This window comes from Chaetomium fimeti, assembly GCF_033439085.1.
Source record: "Chaetomium fimeti strain CBS 168.71 chromosome Unknown B0H64scaffold_9, whole genome shotgun sequence".
NCBI classification, from domain to species: domain Eukaryota; kingdom Fungi; phylum Ascomycota; class Sordariomycetes; order Sordariales; family Chaetomiaceae; genus Chaetomium; species Chaetomium fimeti.
Genome location: NW_026944337.1, coordinates 348,509 through 368,785, shown reverse-complemented (window position 1 = coordinate 368,785; position 20,277 = coordinate 348,509). Strand labels below are relative to the sequence as shown.

At 58.0% G+C, this 20,277-nt stretch overlaps 7 protein-coding genes across 7 annotated transcripts; 4 read left to right on the top strand and 3 right to left on the bottom strand.

Moving 5' to 3' along the window:
• The first annotated feature begins 1,804 nt into the window (after positions 1 to 1,804).
• On the top strand, positions 1,805 to 3,540 carry B0H64DRAFT_409217 (S-adenosyl-L-methionine-dependent methyltransferase). Its single transcript, XM_062804701.1, has 2 exons — positions 1,805 to 2,788; positions 2,866 to 3,540. The coding sequence occupies exons 1-2, from the start codon at positions 2,002 to 2,004 to the stop codon at positions 3,039 to 3,041; spliced, it is 963 nt and encodes a 320-aa protein (XP_062655043.1). The 5' UTR covers positions 1,805 to 2,001; the 3' UTR covers positions 3,042 to 3,540.
• Positions 3,541 to 3,587: 47 nt separating this feature from the next.
• On the bottom strand, positions 3,588 to 5,469 carry B0H64DRAFT_409216 (uncharacterized protein). Its single transcript, XM_062804700.1, has 4 exons — positions 5,167 to 5,469; positions 4,805 to 5,103; positions 4,627 to 4,739; positions 3,588 to 4,563 (listed from the first exon to the last, which is right to left on the bottom strand). Exons 1-4 carry the CDS (start codon positions 5,238 to 5,240, stop codon positions 3,757 to 3,759), a joined length of 1,293 nt encoding a protein of 430 aa, XP_062655042.1. The 5' UTR covers positions 5,241 to 5,469; the 3' UTR covers positions 3,588 to 3,756.
• A 45-nt stretch (positions 5,470 to 5,514) lies between these two features.
• B0H64DRAFT_478289 (ankyrin repeat-containing domain protein) lies at positions 5,515 to 8,463 on the top strand. Its single transcript, XM_062808237.1, has 3 exons — positions 5,515 to 5,609; positions 5,844 to 6,050; positions 6,485 to 8,463. The coding sequence occupies exons 2-3, from the start codon at positions 5,983 to 5,985 to the stop codon at positions 7,980 to 7,982; spliced, it is 1,566 nt and encodes a 521-aa protein (XP_062655041.1). The 5' UTR covers positions 5,515 to 5,609; positions 5,844 to 5,982; the 3' UTR covers positions 7,983 to 8,463.
• Positions 8,464 to 11,575: 3,112 nt separating this feature from the next.
• On the top strand, positions 11,576 to 15,028 carry B0H64DRAFT_330483 (uncharacterized protein; the record flags this gene model as incomplete). Its single annotated transcript, XM_062800944.1, has 2 exons — positions 11,576 to 14,558; positions 14,802 to 15,028. The coding sequence occupies 2 exons, from the start codon at positions 11,576 to 11,578 to the stop codon at positions 15,026 to 15,028; spliced, it is 3,210 nt and encodes a 1,069-aa protein (XP_062655040.1).
• A 412-nt stretch (positions 15,029 to 15,440) lies between these two features.
• On the bottom strand, positions 15,441 to 16,521 carry B0H64DRAFT_409206 (uncharacterized protein). The gene is made up of 2 exons (XM_062804699.1): positions 16,047 to 16,521; positions 15,441 to 15,736 (listed from the first exon to the last, which is right to left on the bottom strand). Exons 1-2 carry the CDS (start codon positions 16,141 to 16,143, stop codon positions 15,516 to 15,518), a joined length of 318 nt encoding a protein of 105 aa, XP_062655039.1. The 5' UTR covers positions 16,144 to 16,521; the 3' UTR covers positions 15,441 to 15,515.
• A 149-nt stretch (positions 16,522 to 16,670) lies between these two features.
• B0H64DRAFT_247400 (uncharacterized protein) lies at positions 16,671 to 17,982 on the top strand. The gene has a single exon (XM_062799940.1). The coding sequence runs from the start codon at positions 16,756 to 16,758 to the stop codon at positions 17,929 to 17,931; it is 1,176 nt and encodes a 391-aa protein (XP_062655038.1). The 5' UTR covers positions 16,671 to 16,755; the 3' UTR covers positions 17,932 to 17,982.
• A 964-nt stretch (positions 17,983 to 18,946) lies between these two features.
• B0H64DRAFT_247407 (uncharacterized protein) lies at positions 18,947 to 20,159 on the bottom strand. The gene has a single exon (XM_062799941.1). The coding sequence runs from the start codon at positions 19,810 to 19,812 to the stop codon at positions 19,135 to 19,137; it is 678 nt and encodes a 225-aa protein (XP_062655037.1). The 5' UTR covers positions 19,813 to 20,159; the 3' UTR covers positions 18,947 to 19,134.
• Between the last annotated feature and the right edge of the window lie 118 nt (positions 20,160 to 20,277).

Genomic DNA, 20,277 nt, shown 5'->3' with positions numbered 1-20,277 from the left:
CCAACTGACCCTCGAGTCTCATTCTCGTTACTAGCCGAGTCATAGTTCACCGCAAACAACGGTATCCACCCGCAACATTTCCAATGATGACAGACGTGTATCACACTCTATCCACGACGGCTCGGACCACAACAGCCAAGCAAAGAATGACTGGCTTCCGGGCCGGAAGCTGGAACGCTGGGAGCATGGTGATCAGGCAACTACACATGTATGTTGATGGAGGACATGGGGAAATGAACGAACACGTAGTTCGTCATGTTTAGTCCTTGTATCTGGCAAAACCAAACATACTCGTGTCCGAGGAGCAGTAGAGGTACATACGTTGACAAAGGACATCCCAGTCACGTTATATAGGTACCCATGCTAATCTGACAAAGGCTGAATTCGGGATTTGGGCTTCGCATAATTACAAGCAGGCCGTAAGTAACGAGCGGCGGCCTACGAAACTGTGTACTGACCGATGTGCCAGCCCTGTCCCTAGCAAAACGACGGTCGTCTTGTGGGCTGATCGTGATACGCAACGCCATGCTGCGGATGAATGTATGCGAGGTAGGCAACAGGGATGCCAAGGTAAACACAACACGCCTCCGTATGGAGTTGATCAAATACATTCGAGAACACCCTCCGGAACAACAGCCTACAGCCAAAAGCGACAAGAGACGATAGATGTGGCAGGGGTGGCCCAGGTTGATTATATAGGTGACTATCAAGCAAGGACCTAGATCTCGGCACTGGTGCATGAGGCTGTGGAAGCCGCCGCGGGGCGTCCAAGTCTGTGTTTTCCCCACCGACTCCCCCTTCCGACGTATTGGCGTGCCTCTCTTGTTGACTCGATTCACACAGGACTATCCCATGAGGCTCGAGAGTCGGTGCTTCGAGTTGTCTTACGCTCCATTTCGACTTGCAAGTCTACGAACTGGGCGATGCGTGTTCAAGATGAAACTCGGCAGGGCCTCATGACTGCCATTAGGTGCAACCTGTGCGAAAACCTTGGGGCGGCCGTCAATCCGCCGGCCGGGTGAGCAGGGCCGCTTTTAGTGGCGCGATTTTGTGCGATCTCCCTTTCGCCGGGTGAACACAGACGAACTCATCAGAAGACGGCAAGCGATGAAGCATAGATTCCGTAACTCTCTCTGCGTGCGTGCAAGCATGACTGAATGCCTGTCCATCCGTGAATGCATCAAGACTCCTCAGAAGTGGCGCTCCAAGGACGTGATGAGGTCAAATGTCCTGCATCGGACCCCTCATCAGGAACAAGGCACGGCGCGGAGGCTACCTAGTGGAACGTAACGTCAAGGGAGTCGTTTGGGAAGGGATAGAGCCAGAGCCTGAGGGCCCCATAGCGTGGTGCCGGTTGCGCTCGGGGGTATGGAGCCTAAGTTGGGACCTCTTCATCAACCGGCAAAGGGACAACCAACTGATCGACCGGGCGGTACCCGACGAAGCCCAAGAGGTGCTGGTATCGAGTCCTTGGCTCTTGTTCTTGATATTGCGGATAGTCTAGAGGTAGTGTTTGGAGCTGGACGGTGCTCGGCCGGTCTAGCCACGTGCAAGGACCAGAAGGCGGAGATTCCGTGGAAGTTCCAGCCTAGCCGGATACCACAATGATAGTTGGCGCCAGCTAGAGCTGTGTTCGGCTGTATCCCAAGCGCTGGAATTGTGAAGGGGCTGGTCGGATCCGCATTTTCAAAGACTCGACGAGTACATGTGATGGGAAATCAGTGTTGATATCGAGGCCTCGGGAGTTAGGGAATTAAGGGGTTAATTCCGAGGCGCGAACGGGAATACCTTGAGAAGCCCTATGGTCAAGTTGCCCTATCAGTGTCTGTGGGGTGATCAATTACGTCGGAGTGGAGCGGGGCAGTTCGAAACCTTCAACTTCATTCATGCCTTACACTCATCTCAACGGATCACAGAAAAGTATCAGGAGATAAACACCCACACCCCCTGTCTCTCTCCGTCCTCTCTCGCTCTCTCACAAACCCCACACAATCCTCCACCATGCCAACCCCTCCACCCCCCCAACACGAACAGAAATCAGAGGAGCAGCCCTACGCGCCCGGCCACGCCGCCTCGCAAACCCAGCACCACGAGTGGCGCACCGCCGCCAACAGCGCCGCCCACCTCCTCCGCCACCTACCCCAGCCCACCACCACCACCAACCCCCAACATCCGCATCCTCCCCACCACCACGGTCACCACATCCAACTCCTCGACGTCGGCGCCGGCTCCGGCACCATCTCGGCCTCGCTCGCCCAGCACCTCGCCCCGCTCGGCGGCTCCGTGCTCGCCACCGACATCTCGGACGACATCCTCGCGCGCGCCGCCGCCCACGCCGCCGCCGTCGGCGCCAGCGCTAACATGGCCTTCCGCCGGGCGTCGGTGCGCGCGCTGCCCTTCGCCGACGGCGCGTTTGATGTCGTGCATGCGCACCAGGTCCTGTGCCACCTGGCGGCGCCGGTGGAGGCGGTGAGGGAGATGGTGAGGGTTTGTAAGGGTGGAGGTGGTGATGGTGGTGGTGGTGGTGATGGTGGTGGTGAAGGTGGTGGGGGTGGGTTGGTGGCGCTGCGGGAGTCGGATCTGCACTCGTGGTGTGTCTGGCCCGAGACGGAGGGGCTGCGCAAGTTCCATGCGCTGATGGTGGCCACGCTCGTGGCGAACGGGGGCCAGGACCGGGGCGGGCGGCGGTTGCTGTCGTGGGTGCTGGAGGCGGGGGTGGATAAGGAGGATGTGGAGGCCGGGTTTGGGGCGTGGTGCTTTAGTACGGATGGGGAGAAGCGGGTTTGGGGTGAGTTTGTGGCTTTTATACTCTACCCTCCTCTGTCTTGCCATAAGGCGTATGTGGTGTCAACTAACTTGTGGTAGGTGAGTCGATGATTTCGAGGCTGCGGACCGGGCAGATGCGGGACAAGGGGCTTGAGATGGGTATTACGACCGTCGAGGACATCGAGGAGATGATCAAGGCGTGGGCGGAGTGGATTGAAACGGAGGGTGCAACGCTGGGGCTCATGAATGGCGAAGTAATTGTGAAAAAGAAATAATTACGATGCTAGGAAGATGGGAATGCAAAAGTATTGGGGTTCCGGGTCATGGTTTGCGTGGTATATTCTCGCCAGCATAGTTCACTCTCGCGCGGTTGGCTCCAGCAAAGCTCCGGCCGCTTTAAGCAGGCTGGGTGAGCTAGGGGTAGGCCAAAGGAGGTAGCTCACCCTACTCTATCGGTCGTGCGAGCTCGGGTGAACCGCAGGTGGTAAGGTACTCTATCACTCCTCTATCCGATCAACTCGAGCCGCCGCTATATTCTTCAATTTGATCTTTGCCTACCATGGAGATATCTGTATTGTATTAGCTGTAAATATGTCAAGGACCCGGTTACCCGTTGTTGTGCCCAACCCTCAGCTGAAGGGATTTGAAAAGGTGTTCCTCAAGGCCGGGGAGAGGAAAAGAGCTACCATGAAGGTGAAGATGTAGGATCTAGGGGTGTGGAATTCAAGGATGAAATATGTCCTTGAACCAGGCGACTTTATGTTTACTTATCGTTGGTGCCTCGAGTATTTCAACGGAAGTGTCACGGTAATATTGAAGCATTTCACAGCAGCACAGCAGGCGGTAGAGGTTTATTGACAAAGAAGACTAAAGGCATTATCGGTTTCTCCCCGTTCCTCATGCATGGTTCCGAACGTGGCATATTGACCGTCATCTATCCCACTGCAACCTCTATGGCTAACAAGCATACATGCGCCCAACTATACCAATTTACGAACCGCTACAGTGACTGCCACAGTCGCCGCAACTAGCGAGTTCTTGTTCATGCCCCCAGCGCGAGCTACTTGTGTCGGTCTCGTAGCACCGGCACACTGCCAAATCTAGTACAACCGAGCGCTCCAGCTGACGGGTCCGGCGGTTCAATCGAGTGACGATGCTTTGAAGAGCGGTCAAGTCTGTGTCTGCGAGTACTCCATTTCGGTCGAAACGAGTTGCCTCGCAGAACCAGCTATTGCAGATGGAGTAGTCCTCGCCAAAGAGGTCGTAGTACAGACGCTTGGTGCTTTCAAACGCGGTCTGAATCGCCCCTTGCTCAATGCTGTCGTTGTGATTGATGAAACGGCCCATGGTGACCGCATGAGAGAACAGGGCGTAGCATGCTGGCGAGAGTTGATGCGTATGCCAGACCAGATCTATGTCGACCGTAGGCACGATTGCATGACCAGTAACGGCGAAGAGAGAAAGGAACTTTCTATATCGGGCTACTGCGCGTTGGAGGATCGAATCCGAATGTGGGCTATGGGCCCAACCAAACCGTGTCATCTTTAGCGCGAAGCCCATCTGGCGGTGCACGGCGGCTGCTAGGTCAAGAGGAGGCGCGAATCCGGTCGGAAGTCCACTGTTTCTCGCCTCGTTACGTCGATATTCGGCTGCCATGAGGTCCATGATGTCGATACCCGTTTTATCCTCGCGCTTGAGGGGCTCGAGAAGGTCGGCAGGGAGATTGGAAAGGGCTGCATGTTTAGTTTGCGACTTTGAAAGGACAAACTTTCCCGAGTCAACAGAAATAGCCTCGTGCTATGTCCTTGTTAGTACAACTCGGTTCTGACTTTCTGACTGCCATGACCCCAAAGGACCTACCACTAATGACCACGGGATGCCATGTACGCCAGCTCCGTCAGGGCGTGCGGTCTTGCAAAAGTCGGCATAAGAATGGGGTCTCAGCATGAATGAATGCCAAACCATCAGTACGTCTAATGTACAGCCATATCAATTTAGGTTAGCATTGCTCATCAACTCTTTAAGTTCAGGAACTGACCGAGAGGGGGAAGCGAGGTCTGCATCACGGTATCGCCTGCTGTGGCAAACCAGCGATTAAATCGCGAAGCGGCTAGGCGAACAAACGCCTCCCACCCCGCGTCTTGGTCAGCGTGACAAGACCAAGCCAATCCCCTCACTTCATCACGCAGAATAACGAATGCTTCAAGGAGTCTAAGATGACTGAAGCACGCATCGACGGTAGGGGGTTCCTCGCTAAGGTGATCGTAGGCCCGGGGCTTCAGCTGACGAGGCCGGAACGCAGGAGAATGGAGTAATTGCTTCTCCAGATCCGAATGACTAAGCCGAAGAAAACGTCAGGCATTGAATCTTCCAGGGTAAGGTTTTTAATGGATCACTTACGCATTGGTGAGTCCGGAGGTATCTTCGACATTTTGTCCTCGTCGGCCGTGAAATTGAGTGGTCGAGCTTGGCATAGTCGCGAGGTCACCGAAACTGAGAAACTGAGGAGATCCAGTCTTAACCACTCCGACACGACTTCGGTCGAGACTGCAAGAGGCTTTTTAAGAACATCTGCGGGTCCCTCCGCGAGGCGCGCACGGGCTAAGGAACGCCTCGCGATGCCTTCTCGAGAAGGGGCTGAGGCAGTGTGCGGGGCCAAGGCGAATCGGATTAAACCCGAGAGTTCAAATATTGATGTCGCCTGCAGATAGATGGTGGCCTCATCTTGGCAGCGTTCACCGCTGCGGACGTGGCTGCGGCATTAAAGAGAGTCATGCTCTCTGTCCACAGGCAAGGTGCGCTCAGGATGGTCACCAAACGAGATATCTAAAACAAACGTCTTGGTTCGTGATTCTATCAGATCCCATAATGGCTGAGATCTTTGGGATTCTAGCTGCAGTTGCCGGTCTCGCAGACGTCGGGACGAGGCTCTCCTTACGGATCAGGGATGTTGCCCGGTCCTGGAACGACGCCCCAGTTGAGATCCTGGCGCTCAGCAACGATGTCTCAGACTTGATCACTGTGCTCCGATTCACCGCGGACGCTTGTCAGGAGACTAAGAAGATGTCTGCGGACAGTTCCTTCACCGGCGCTCTCGAAGAACACGTTGGAACGGCCCGTCGACTTCTGGAAGGGGTTGATGATGTCGTCACCTCGTTAGCGTCGACCACCGGGGCGAAGCAGAGGAGGAAATGGGTCAGGGTGAAGCAGTCTATAATGGCAAAGAAAGAGGAATTAAAGACCATCCGCCTCAAGATATGGGACCTTTTACAAGTCTATCAAGTGTGAGTTGATCAACGAGCTACGGATATTCTCCAGTCACTGTAATAACCGTGTGAAATAGGTTGACCGGATCCAAAATTCAGCTCGAACTTGGCTCGATTCAGCTGGCGATACAGGATAAAGCTTACGCAACGTCAAAGGAACTTCGCTCCATGGACCGGAGAATCGAAAGTCTCAACTCAAATTTGGCGATCTTGCTCGAGTCAACCACGCAAAGCCATGTGGCTACGCAGAAACTGGAAATGACTGTCTCAGAGATGCTGAAAGGATTGAGATATGCAGACACAAGCTCTCCTGCCTCGTTCTCGCACGATCCACCGGCGTCTCATGCTACACCAGCGCAGAGAGCTGGGAATCACGGCACATACAGCATCTGGGCAGTCTACCGACAGCGAACGTGCCCACCGGTTTGCATTTGCGCTTGCCATTCCGCTAGGAGCCCGAGGAGAGGACTCAAGACCCCAGCCTTTCTCCGCGGCCTGCTTGGTTCCTTATTTGCCGCGTATACGGGGGCCCCAGAATGGCGCGGCGCGGTTGTTTGTGACACGGCAATGTGTCACCGTCAATCATCAAGGACGTGGGAAATAGAATACCAGTTCCCGCTCTGGTTTGCAAACTGGAATATCCACGCCCTTATGCACATGGCATCGACAGGCGGCCCTACGCTGTGTGTAGTAGTCAGGGAGCGTGTCGAGTACCGGTTCGATAACATCTTCCGGGCCGTCGATTCCAACAACGTCGACGCTATCCAGGCCATCCTCCAGAGGAATCCCGACAGTGTCAACTATCGGTTACATCGCGACGGCTTTACCCCATTTCACTACGCTTGCTTGCGGCCAACCAAGATTTCCTTCCGCGTCTTCCAACTTCTGCTGCGGGCTGGGGCAGATCTCGATGCCGAGAATGACTCTGGTCGGTCGGCGCTAAGCTATGTAGCTAGCCATATAGTGTTAGGCGGGTTCCCAGACGCGCATACACAGGAGATATCCAGATGGGTCTCGATGTCGCGTATCGTGCACGAATTGGAGCTCTCCCCCGTCGCCGAGGTAGCCGTAGGACTGCGCGTAGGAGACATCACACAGATGTTGCGAGCCCTGCCCCCATCAGAGCTCAAACTCACTGATTTCGACAACACCGGCTCAACCCCGCTGTGTTGGGCGTCCAAGGCGGGTAATCTTAAAGCGATTCAGGCCATTGTCAAGATTGGGGGTGTTGACATCAACCAACCCACTAGCACGGGCAACACGCCCCTGATGTGCTCGTTCGCGCTGCAGAACCAGGTCGGCGAGCTAATTGACTGGCTCCTCGACAACGGCGCAGACCCGGCGCAGCAGAACCGCGACGGCTATAACGCCTTCACCTTGGCGTGCTACATTAGATCCTTCGACGTGGTCCAAAAGCTAATCGAGCGGGGCGTCGACCCCGACATCCGCGACGGCCAGGGCAGGACCGGGCTCTGCACCTCGGTCGCGTACGATCACGATCACATCGCCCGGTACCTGTGCAAGCTAGGAGCAGATGTCAACGCCGTCAATGCTCGGGGCTTCGTTCCGCTCTTGGTTGCGACGGGATATAACGCACATCGCTGCCTGCGGATGCTATTATTCGAAACCGAGGCCGACCACCTATTCCATGCCCACGACAACTGGAACCTATTGCTGCATGCGGGCTCCTGCGGCGATGTCATGACAATGAATATTCTCGCGGATCATGGCCTGAGGGGTCTGGACGTCCAGGCTAAGAGTAGCAACTTAACGGTCGAGGATACATTTTTCTCCCGTCCAGCTGCCGCGTCCGAGTCGATGTTGGTGGCGTTTAGAAACCTGATTGCTGTGGTGGAGCGGAACACTGCAAACATGCCGCTTGAAGAAGTAGTCCAGGCGGGGGAGGACACCGAGGAGGAGGTGTATTTTGATACTGTATGTACACTATAAGTGGATAAGGGAGGTATAGGGAAGACGTGGAAAATTCAAGCTTATGCATTGACTGGCGCATCTTTGGCCAGGAGGTTCGTGGCTCAAAGAACCTTGGCCTATTCGTGCACTCTCGCCCACTAAGGATTTCCCTTGACGCCCTTTTCCCGCCCACGGATTAGAACTCAAGACCGAGATACGGAGCCGATCCATACCTGCGTTCCGGCGACCCCCTGTTCGCAGACCGGACGGCGAGCGCCAGTCTGGGCACGCTTCGAGGGGTTTCGTAGCGGCGGCCGAGTTTTGCGAGCATATCAGCTACAAGTCCCTGATTCAGAGGCCTTGAAGATACCTTATCGAGGAATGCGGACCGTTTGCGTTAGAAGAGATGACACGGTTACGTCGAGAGAACGTCAAGAACCTCTAGCCTTTATGTTGTTAGCATCTAACGTTCAATGTTACCTAGTACCTAGGTAACCACTTAATTACCTGCACGTTCGAGATTCACCCACAGCTCACCCCCATTGGCGGGTAGGCCGGAGCCATGCACGCAAGAATGCGATATTCCCTATATCTTTAATCGCGGACAATACGACCCGGGCTAGGTGATAAGTGCCGTGAAATTATAGGATCAGCATTTGCTATAGGTTTTTTGTAATGTCTATCTTTGTCACCTCGTACAGATGCATAACCCTGCCATTCCCAATTTGGAACGCGCTAATAGTTGCGAACTCATTATCATGTCGGTATCTCGGTAGTCTCAGGTATTTTAAGCAGGCTCTTATGTTGCTGCTGATGGAAGCGAGATGGCCCGGGATTGGCTTTTGGCTACCCTTGTGATATCTTTTTCCATCCTGACAAATTCTCAGATGAAGCAAGTGGAAAAAATGTGACTGACATGACTATGAACTTCTATGCAAAACCCGGTAATCCCTGCTCCTGATTTCGCGCGAAAAAAAAGTCTCCCCCCTTTCGATGCTCAGGGGCTGCACCTGGGTTGATAAGATAACGGCAGCAGTCGAGTGAATGATATTGAGTAATAATAATATCGTGTGTCGCGTCGCGTGGTCAGCTGTCGGTTTCAGGGGTAATGGTTCGCCCGATTCATTCTTTCGCTACCATCTTTGGAGACCGGCCTCGAGTTGCCTTTTGTCTTGCCCTGAAACTTGGACCGAGTTCCTTTTCCTTCCGTTTCACCCATCCCCTTGCATCGATCCCCGCTCCCAATCTTAATCCCCTCGCTTCTTTCCGCGCATCTTTCACCCCCACTATCGGGAACACTCAACGTACCTCTTTTTTCGCTTTTCATGCCCCCGAGTTATACCACGGGACCAACTGCCGTGGGCGACCCAACCCACACCCCGTTTCAGGGAGTCCCTATTCCTCGCCTCTTGCACACTGACTCAAGAGGCGATGGGGTTGGGTGCCGAAGATTGCCGTAAAGGGGCACGTGTTGGTGGAGGCCGGTTCGGGATCCGACGCTAGTGCGACGGGACATCAACTGGATCTGGGGAACCGGGCGGCTGGAGCGGTATGGATGTGTCCTGTTGATCAGGTGAACATTCCGGAGGGTATGGGCGGTTGATCCCGGAGCCAAAAAAGTGAAGCGGGAAAATCGTACAATAATTATCGGCCAGTCTCTCGACAAGTCACGTTACATGAGCGACATAATTAGTGTCCCCCCCCAAGGCATCCAGGGGGTCTGGATCTGGGTGGGCAGGTGGGAGAGCTTTGCACTGCGGGACTGCGTGACTGCGTGACTGCTGGTCGGTGTGTCTGCGCTTGTTCCGGCGCACAAATGCTCCACCTGCTCGTCAACCACAATGACGCGATGTTTGCTAAATTCCCGTCTGGGGTGGGGGGAGCCGGGCCTAGACCCGCCCAACCACCGGATATGACGGCATGCCACACCTGCAGAACGACGTCATCGGTCTCTCTGGCGTTGGACCCGCGGTGAGACGACGTGGGCCGCAGTTGGGGGTCTCGGGGGCGAGGGGGTTCGTTTTGGACCGGAAGAGAGGAGACTGTGGACGGTTGACCATGCCACAATTTTCCCACGCCGCGGCCATGCACGCCAGGACGATTTATAGGCCTCAGAATTGCACGAAGATGGCCGGCAACAGTCAACCTTTCGCTCTGGTCAGGGTCCTGCGAAGAGGGAGGGCGCCGTCCGGTCATTGGTCCGAGTTTGCGAGATCAGCAGGATCGGCAAAAGCCCAGAGCTTGGCGTCTTTTGGGTCCCGGAGCCAGGAGAGAGAGACCCTGAAGATGGCAACGGAAGCAGATGAATCCGCCGTGGTTGCAACCAGCACTCTGGAGATTGTTGTCGGTCACGTCGGTGTTGTTGCAGTGTTTGGGCGAATTCGACTCGTGCAAGGTTGATCACAAGAGGCCGTCTTTTTTCTCCGAGTTGGGAGGTTGGAGGTCTGGACCGGGCGTGGAAAGAAAGGCGGCTCTGACCTGAACTTGACTGGCGTGACTGACGTGACTGGCTTTGACTGACTTGACTGACCTGACCTGGAACTGACCTCACTGCAACGCAAACTGGGGAGCTTCGTTCGGGCTGAAGAATCTGAGACAGACCCATTGATAAACCTTCGGAACCATCTGTCTGGGTCTCTTTTCCGGAATCAACTGAATGCGGCTGGCTGTTCTCGACAACAAAGAACAATGGCGCCATTCTTAGGGTAGGTTCCAGGTTGTTTTTGGTACATCTGTATTTTGCATTTTGTGCCGAAGATGGATGCGCGGACAGCTCGCTCTCGATGTGGAAGCAGCAACTGGATGGATGGTCGCAACCTCTGTGGATGGATTCACTCTTAGGTGCTTGGCAAGAGAGGAGGTCTCCAAGACAGAGTGGAGCCTTCCTCCCATGGGCTGCGATTTCGTATTTCCATGGAGCACGGTCACCTATTTTCAGCGGCTCTCCCGCGCCCAGGGCCACCCATGGACCACCACCCACCCACCATCACCCACCTGCACCTACCCAGAAGCTTGACGCCGCTAGGTTCACCCGTGCACACCTGAGGCCGCGCATCAGCCCGAGGTAAGGCACCCAAGCCGGGGGAGCACAAAGGTCCAGACTCGGCCTTTTCCCACCTGCAAAGTCCCAGTCCCAGAGGATTGTCTGCGGAATTTCCATGAGAGCTGCCGGAATTGCATCCCAACCCGCGAACACACTTCGCGTCATCACCAGGGTTGAGTGCACGCAACTCCCCATCTCGCAAATCCCAAGCACTGGCACCGCATTGCGCTCCTGCAATTCTTTGTGTGCACAGCGAAAGATTCCGTTCCAGACCGGGTGACAAATTTCAGCCCTCGCAACCGACCGCCGATCCATTTGCGGCAGCACTTGGCTTTTCTTGTCCCGCAACGTCGCCTATCACCACCACGCCAACCCTGATACTGACAGATTTGACCTTTCGTTCGGTATTTCCCACGCGCCATCCCATCGCCTTCGCCATCAAACTCGACTTCCCCGCGATTTCCCCTCGACTTCGTCCTCGTCCGCGATTCTCGAAGCTCGACGTCATCCTCGCCCTCGTCCTCATAATCGACTCTCCGACATCGCCGTCGTCATCCGATGCCTCGGCTCTACTGACCCAGCTGGAAACATGGCGAACCCGGTGGGGGAGGACAACTGGGTCGAGTTTGTCGACCATCAGCTGCGCGAAGCCACCGACTTCGAGGCCCGCGTGCGCGTCATCGAGGCCTTCCGCCGTGCTACGACCGCCGAACCCGGTAGCATAAAGGTGTGGACCGCTTACTGCGAGTATTTCTGGTCCCTCTACTCCGACTGCCAGCCCGGCAGTGACGCCGGCTGGCCCCCCGACGAGCAGCAGCTCGGCCGCGAGACCTTCACCATCGACAATGCCCTCAACCTCTGGCAGGAGGGCTACGAGGCTGTGCAGTACCGCCTCGCCGACAGCCACGAGCTATGGAACCGCTGGGTGTCGTTCGAGATGGAGATGCTGCGGCGCACCGTGACGGCGAACGGCGTGCGCAGGATCACCCACCTCTTCAAGGACCGCCTTACCGTTCCGCACGCCACCTGGGACGCCACTTCGCAGATGTTCTCGACCTTCCTCTCTGAATACAACCGCCAGGCCTACGAAGTCGAGATGCAGCAAGTGACGCGCAACGCGAAGGCTGCCAAGCGACTCTACGACCTGCGCGACCCGTGGGAGACGAAGCTCGCCCGCGCCGCCAAGTCGCACGATGCCGACGCGCTCAAGGCCATCATGTCCGAGTACACCGAGTGGGAGATCAGATTGGTGAAGTCCAAGAAGGATGCCAAGGACCTCGCCGTCAATTTCCAGATCTGTCTCGGCCTGTTCACGCGCGCTCTGACGGGCGTGCTGGCCTCGAACGAGGACACCTGGCTCAACTTTTCCGTGCTCATCTCCACCACCCACACAGACCTCAAGGCCGGCCGGTGCTACATCCCCCCGAACCTGGTGCCCAACATGCTCGACGTCCTGCAGCGTGCCGTGCACCACGTCCCTTGGTCCGGCCCGATCTGGGCCCGCTACATCCTGACGGCCGAAGAGGCCGGCCTGTCCTTTACCGACATCGAGCGCATCAAGCACGCCGCCACCGACAGCGCCCAGCTGGACAGGGACGGCATGTCGGGCGTTCTGGACATGTACTCGGCTTGGTGCGGCTACCTCAAGCGCTCCGCTATGAACCCCAGCGCGAATGAGGAGGCCGTTGACGTCGCCGAGGTGGGGCTACCGTCAGCCCTCGAAGATGTCAGACACTGGGGCAAGCGCAAGTACGGCGAGGCGTACCAGGGCGACCCGGATTACCGGCTTGAGAAGATCTTGATCCAGTTCCTTACCGAGAGGAAGGACGATATCGAGAGCGCCCGCGCCGTCTGGGAAGAACTATCACGCGTCGAGCTGCACGCAAACGGCTACGACTTCTGGCTCAACTGGTACATGTGGGAAATGATGGTATTTATCACCGCGAGGAGCAAGACGCGCAGCCCCACACCGGCGACGCTCGCTCATGGACTGCGGGTCCCCAGTTTCGCCACCCGCGTCTTCACGCGCGCGCTCAAGGTGCGCACCGTGGACTGGCCGGAGCGCATCATGGAGGTGTATCTGAAGCACTGCAACGACTACGAGCTGGCCGAGACGTTGCGGGACGCCCAGGACACCATCTACAAAACTCGCAAGGGCGTGGCCAAACGCCGCGAGCGGGAAGCGGCCCAAGCAGCGCAAGCTGCTGCACAGGCTGCCCAGGCTGCCCGGGAAGCGGCACACGTAAATGAAGCGAACGACCAGCGCATGACAGGCTCTGCCGAGATAAACTCGTCCCCCAGCTCCAAGCGGAAGCGGGAGGCGACGCCAGGAGACGAAGAGAGCGGCAACAAGCGGGCGAGGAGCGAGACCCACGGCGAGGAGCTGAAGCGGGACCGCGAGAATACGTCCGTGTGGGTGACCAAGCTGCCCAAGGACGCGACCCAGACCAAGCTGAAGCAGTTCTTTCGCGGATATGCGCACATCAACAACATTGACCTGCAGAAAGGGGACGAGTCGGCGATTGCCTTGGTCGAGCTCGGCACGCCAGACGACGCGAGGTCGGCGCTGCTGCGCGACGGCAAATATTTTGGCGACCACGCGGTCCAAGTCACCCCCGCGACCGACTGCACCCTTTTCATCACAAATTACCCACCCGAGGCCGACGAGCAGTACCTCCGCGACCTCTTCAAAAATTGCGGCGAGATCTACAGCGTCCGCTTTCCCAGCCTAAAGTTCAACACGAAGCGCCGCTTTTGCTACGTCACCTTTCGTGAGCGCGCGGCTGCGGCGGCGGCGACCAAACTCGACGGAAAACCGCTGGAAGCGGGCAAGTACAAACTGCTGGCCAAATTCTCGGACCCGGCGGCCCGCCAAAACCGCCACGGTGCGCAGGCCGAGGAGCGCGAGCTGCACATTGTCAACCTTCCGCGGAGCGCGTCCGAGGAGGACGTGCGCGCCCTGTTCGCCAAAGCGGGGCGCGTCATCAGTGTCCGCGTGCCGCGCAACATGGCGGGGTACTCGCACGGCACGGCTTTCGTCGTGATGGAGACCAAAGCCGATGCCCAGGAGGCCATCAAAACCCTCGACAAGCTCATCTTCGGCAGCCACCCGATCAAGGTCGAGCTATCCCGCCCCCCCGGCAACAAGACCACCGCCACCAGCCGCACCGACGGCACCACACCCACCGACACCGCCTCCCCATCCCCAGGCCCTTCACACCCGGGCGCGGACGCCGGAGCCGGCGCCGGAACCGGAGCGGGCCCCACCCCAGCCGACCTCGCCGCGCGCACCATCGCCGTGCTCAACGTCCCCGACACCATGACCGACGCGCGATTGCGAGCCGTCCTCGCGCCCGCTCTCTCGTCATCGTCGTCGTCGTCGGGGCCCGATAACGAGGCCGGCCTGACCAAGATGGTGCTGCACCCGACCCACGGCGGCGCCGTGCTCGAGTTTGCGAGCGCCGCGGCCGCGGGCAAGGCCGCGCTGGCTGTGGACGGGCTGGAGGTGGAGGTTCCGGGCGGCGGGTCGAGGAAGCTGCGCACGGGCACGGTGGCGGAGCTGTTTAGGGGCCGTGGGGAGAGGAGGGTTGATCGGATTGACCTGCCTGCAAGGGGGGGTAGTGGTAGTGGTGGTGGTAGTGGTGGTGGGAGTGGGAGTGGTGCGGGGGAGGGGCATGGTGCGGCAAAAAAGAATGTGAATGCAAACGCGAATGCGAATGCGGCGGAGCTGATGCCGCCGCCGCCGCTGGTTGTGCGGCGGCCGGCTGCCGGGGGCGCGAGGGCCGGGCCGAAACGGGTGTTGGGGTTTGTGGGAGGCGTCCAGGCTGCGAAAAAGGCGGAGGGGGCTGCCGGCGGGAGTGGGATGAGTAACGGCGAGACGAAGGGCGAGGGTCAGGCGCAGGGCCAGGGCCACATTGGGGGGAAGAGCAACGAGGATTTCAAAAAGATGTTTCTGGGCGCGGGCAAGAATAGCAACAACAGTGCGCCGCGGGCTGAGAGTACGGCTGCGAAGACGGAGGGGAATGGCACGATGGAGGAGTAGGCGAGACGGCTCTGTGTTGTCGGTCTACGACCGCGGCTTATTCGGACGGATGTATGATACCACTCATGGATGGTGCGGTGCGCCGGCAGGAACAGCGGCCCAGGCTTAGGTAGTCGGTGCTATGAATACCCCTTGGCATGTTCTTTTTTACCGGGGATTACAAGTTGTATGGGGTTGGTTGTACATACATATTTCCTGTTTAGGCTGCAATCTTTAACCCCCTACCAAGTTACCGAGAAAGGGGTTAGTGAGCCACCGCTATCCAACTAACCCCTGAAGACAAAACAAACTGCCCAAACCGAACTCAACCGACTTAACCTATTCGTACACGTACACGAGGTAACTGTCCCAATTTTAAACCCCCAGCCCCAAACCCTCAACCCATTCATCCCCTCCATCCCTTCCATCCCATCCCGTCCCCAACGCAAATACCACCGACACAACCACAACCACAACCACAACCACATTCACCCTCACCTCACAATCCTCAACCCCCCCTCCCCCCCAACCGCCGCACCGCCACGCTCCGCCCCTCCGGGTCCGCCACAAACTCCTGCAGCAGCTGCTGCGCGTCCTCGCGCGCCGTGTAGTCGCCGCCGCCGCCGCCGCCCGCACAGAACAGCACGTCGAACGAGGCCGTCTCGTCGCCCGAGGCGGAGGCGGCGGCGATGCTGGCGGGGATGAAGGCGTGTTGGGGGGTGTGGGTGTCTATTTGGTTTTTAAGAGGGAGGGGGGTGGTTAGTTGGGTGTTTGTGGCGGGTTGGGTTGGGTTATTTGAGGGGGGTGGGGTGGGTTGCGTTGGGGTGGAGGGTTTTATAGGGGTTGGGGGTGGGTTGATGGTGTTGGGTGGTGTGTTGTGGTCGGGGCTGCGGGCTGGAGGGAAGACAGGGAGAGAAATTGGCGATCTTTGTGTTACAGAGATGCCATTGCATTTTCTCCCCACCTCATGTACTGGTATGCTACCCGAATATCCCTCCGTCTTCCCGATGGGTTTCACAAAAACACTGAGCAGACGTACAAATCTCGGCGCCGGCCCTTGCTGTGCCGGCGCACTGACCGAGGCCGACGTTGGTGGTTGCCGGATCGGGGTCAGGGGCTGCGGATGTCACGCACATCGTGTGTCTTGATGTTTGGTTGTCTTCCTTTGGTAAATTGTTGCCTCGGGTTAAGGTGGCTCGACTTCTGGTTGGATCACCTTCGGTGAGGAGTTATGCTTCTCCATCATGACGATGGCCACGGTGGCGACGCTTGTCCCTTTGGTTCTGGCCGGTCCGGAGTTGACAGGGCCGTGGGGTCTTCTCCGCTTTGACCCCCTGAAAGAGAGACGAAGCTCCTTCGCCAAAGGCAGGGTGGGGTTCCGAAAACTAAAAAAGAAAGAAAAGAAAAAAAGAGAAAAGAAAAGAAAGAAGCTAAATGGAGATAAAGAAGTAAAAAACTGGCAGAATCGCGAACCGCTTTCATGGTCAATCCGAGCCAGCCATGCAACCTGCCTGATGTGATGTTTTGCACTTCAGCTCCCAGGGAAAATGGCCGCTATGGCCGTCTAATATCCAGCATCCTTCGCGGCTGAGCTGGGAGGGCGGCCATAACTGGTGTAGCTGACCGGGGTGCGAGGCCCCAGGCCTCCTCGTAGGTACATAAATCTGGCTCGCTGCTTGCTGGTTCAGCTGAGCCTCGCCGAGCACTTCCGCTTTTCCTTCTGCACCATCTCGGAAAGCAGCTGAGCCATGACGTCGATATGCAACTATTCCCATCCCGAACTCCAGATCTCCGAAGGCTTGGAGCGCCACGGCGCAGGCGTGCTCTTCCCGTACAACCCCGAGTTTTACGAGCTAGCATCGGGGTTATACGGCCCAGGCAGCATCCTAGCATGGCACTTCCTCGTTGCCTCCGTCGTGTTCCACTGGTTTTACGGGCCGAGGGACGATCAGGGCCACACCCGGCCGGGCATGTCAACCGACCTGCTGGCCGTGGTCGCATACTCCGTCTTCGCCGCGACCGACCTGCTCGTCCAGGCCATCAACATGGCCGGGACGGAACATCGAGCCCTCGCCATCTTCTGCCTCCGACATCCCACCTCCACCCTCGAAGGTTTCGGCGAGTTCGGCCACACCCCGCTGCGCCTTGCTGAGATCCCCCCCGATGTCGTCGGCCTCGGCCAGCACGTGGTCGAGCTTACCGGGCCGCTAGCCGTGTCCTACGTCTTCGTTGATGTGTGCTTCCTGCTCGCCATTTCTGTCTTCTCCTCCGGGGGCGCGAACATGGTACCGTGGCGGCCCACCGCCGCGGCGAGGACGTATATCTTAGTCGGGTACGCGTACGTGGCTCTGGCCCTGGTGATTTTCCACCTTGGTCTCGGCAGCCTGGGTATCAGCATCATCCTATTCATCTATGAGGCCGCGCAGCCGTTCTTGCTGGCCTTCACGCTCGGCACGGGCATCGTCTTCGGCGGTAGTACCCTAGTTTTGTCGATCGTCTGCATTGCCGGCCTGATCCGACGAGACCGGGGAATGGTGCTGGAATATGCGCAACATGTGGGATGGTGTGTCCTCGCGTCCCTACTCCCAGGCACGACGGCGGTTCTTGTTGTCACAACTCGTGCCTCTCTGATCCCGGATCTCGGGGTTACCATCGTCGAGCGGGACCAACTTGCTGCCTTGCTAGCGGGGTTGGTGGCGTTGGTCTATACGGTGTATACTGTTTTACGGGATCGGTCCCCGGCGGAGGCGGCGACGGGGCCGGGGACGGGCATGGAGGAGATGCAGGCCCTTGCTGTCGGGGAGGAAGACGGCGTGGGGCTCGAAGCCAGGGGCTCCGTACAATGGCAGGTTCAAGAGCGCAGACCAAGAACGACGTACGATGATCGGATTGCAAGCCATGGTACCCGCAGCATAACATTTTAACGAGCGCTACCGAAGACGATAGGAAAGGGATGTGTAGCAGAGGGGGGCAGCCCACGCTCGGTCCACTGGAAGCTGGAGACATTGGGTCTGTGCTAGGTCATCTCAAGCAGAATCCTCTTCGCTCTCGTTCCCAAGGGATTCGCCCTTCTCATCCCCACCCTGTTCATCCCCGCCCCCCTCCTTTTTATCCTCATCCTCGCCCTCCCCCTCCTTATTCTCGTCCCCGTACAGGTCAACCATGACTATCATGGGACACATCTTGAAGGGGCTATCCCAGCTGCACGTCTCGCGAGATAACTCATAAGACAGCAACAGCGGCCGCACGATATGGTCGACGGGCCGGCCCACGGCGCGCTCTAGGTTGGTCGACTGGTTGACGTGCACGTCCATAGTGTGGGCCATGTCGGTCTTTCGCCCGACGTAGCTGCCGCTGCCGCGGTACGCAAACCCGGACGTCCCGCCGGTCGCCGGGTCCGCGAAGTGGAACTGCCACTGCACCGGGCTGGCCTGGAAGCAGCGGTCCGCGTGGACCACCAGGGCGGCCACCCCGGCGAGGTCGTCGGCCAGCTGCTTGGCCTCCTCCTCCGCCTGCTCGCCGTCGGGCTGGCCGAAGAAGGCGCCTAGCTCCTCCTTGATGAGACCCACCACATGGCCGCGTTCGAAGCGTTCCATGTGACCCGTGGCCAGCTGCAGCAGCTCGACCGTCCGAGGGCGCCAGTTGTAGTACAGTTGTTTAATCACTTCGGACGACTTCTCTTGCCAACCCTCCACCCCGGGGAGCATGCGGATGGCGTGGTGGGGGGCCAGGAGGTGCGATGGGAGCGTGGCCATATCTTGTATGTTCACTGTTGTTAGTGCATGGTAGTACAACGACGACGGAAAGGGGTGGTGCGATGGGGAAAGGGGGGATAATGGCTTGGGGGTTGCCCTGCGCAGGGGCCAACACGCTTGGCAGGCGGAGAAGCAAAGTGAGAGATGGGCAGGAGAGGGCAAGCTAGGTACGGGGGAGAAGGGGGGAGGGGGTGGGCGGCGACTCACGGTCTAGCTTGGTGACAAGTCGTCCATAACCTTCCCAGACCTCGCAGTCGTGTCCTTTGAACACACGGTCGACGAGTATACGCCATATCCAGCCTTCGAAGATACCTAGAGGCAGGGGAATGGAGTCAGAACACCGCGGTGAATGGCGCAGGACCATAAGATGGGCTATGGGCCTCGTAGCTTACTGTGCGATTCAAAGGCGGATTCGAGATAGTCCCCGGCGTGGGGTGCCCAAATGGAAAGCTTTTCCCTAGTGCTAACGTCGAGCGTGTCCCAGGGAACCACTTTGACAAAGTGGCATCGAACAAGGCTCATGATTGCGCCCTCAAGCTCCGACCAAGCCTCCACGGCTCGGAAGCCATCCATCGCATTGCCATAGCAGGTCTCTAAGATCCTAAAGGTTTGCCTGTTCGCGACCTTCTCAGTGTCCGGTTCGTTACCGCTGACTGTTAGGGGAGCTGCTACCACGGCGGCCGGGGACAACAGGGCCGTCGAGGTGGTGGCGGGCACGACTGCGCCCGGTGGAGACGATGGGACGGTATCAAGGGGGGGTACCGCCGTGACATTGTGAAGCGGCGGAGAATCGAGGCACGGTAGCGCATCGGGGGACGCCGGCACATCTGCAGTCGGCGGTGCATCAGGGGCCGGCGAGTCATCCGGAGAGGGCGCGGCCACAGCAGCAGGACAGGGCGTTACTCCGGCGTCCGGCGAAGGCGTCAGCGCGGCGCTGGAGGACAATGCGTCCTCGGCTAGTTGGCGTTGACGTTTGGACCTCGTTTGGCGTCCACCACCGCCGGGTCGGGCCTCCTCCTGGCGTGGCCGCCGCAATGACTCTTGAGGCATGGCACCCACTATTTTCTCGTTCGGGTTGGCGTGGAATTCTGGATGATAGCCAGGGCAGCGACAGGAGTCAAAGAGGGATGCTCAATGGGATATGGGCTGCTGCAGGGTGGCCAAAGGCCGTCGCATCCAGGATAATGGGGAGAATTGTGTCGACGTCGGACCAGGCGTTATCCTGGCGTAATGTAGGTGCAATGTGATAAAGAGAAGAAGGGAAGAACACAGCCAAACCGGGCGGCTGAGAAAGCAGTCTGACGGAGTGGCTTGGTGCCAGCTGCCCGCAAAAGAACAAGCAACAGCCACAGCAAACAAAGCCGCTCGCTCTTATACGCCAGTCAGGACTGAGGGGCGGCCAATGACAATTCGTGAACACTCGCTTGCGAATTCCGCATGCGGTTGCCAGTTCCTCCACAGGTGTCCCACAGGTGTCGGTCCGTTCTGGCCACAAAGTACATGTTGTGTGTGTGC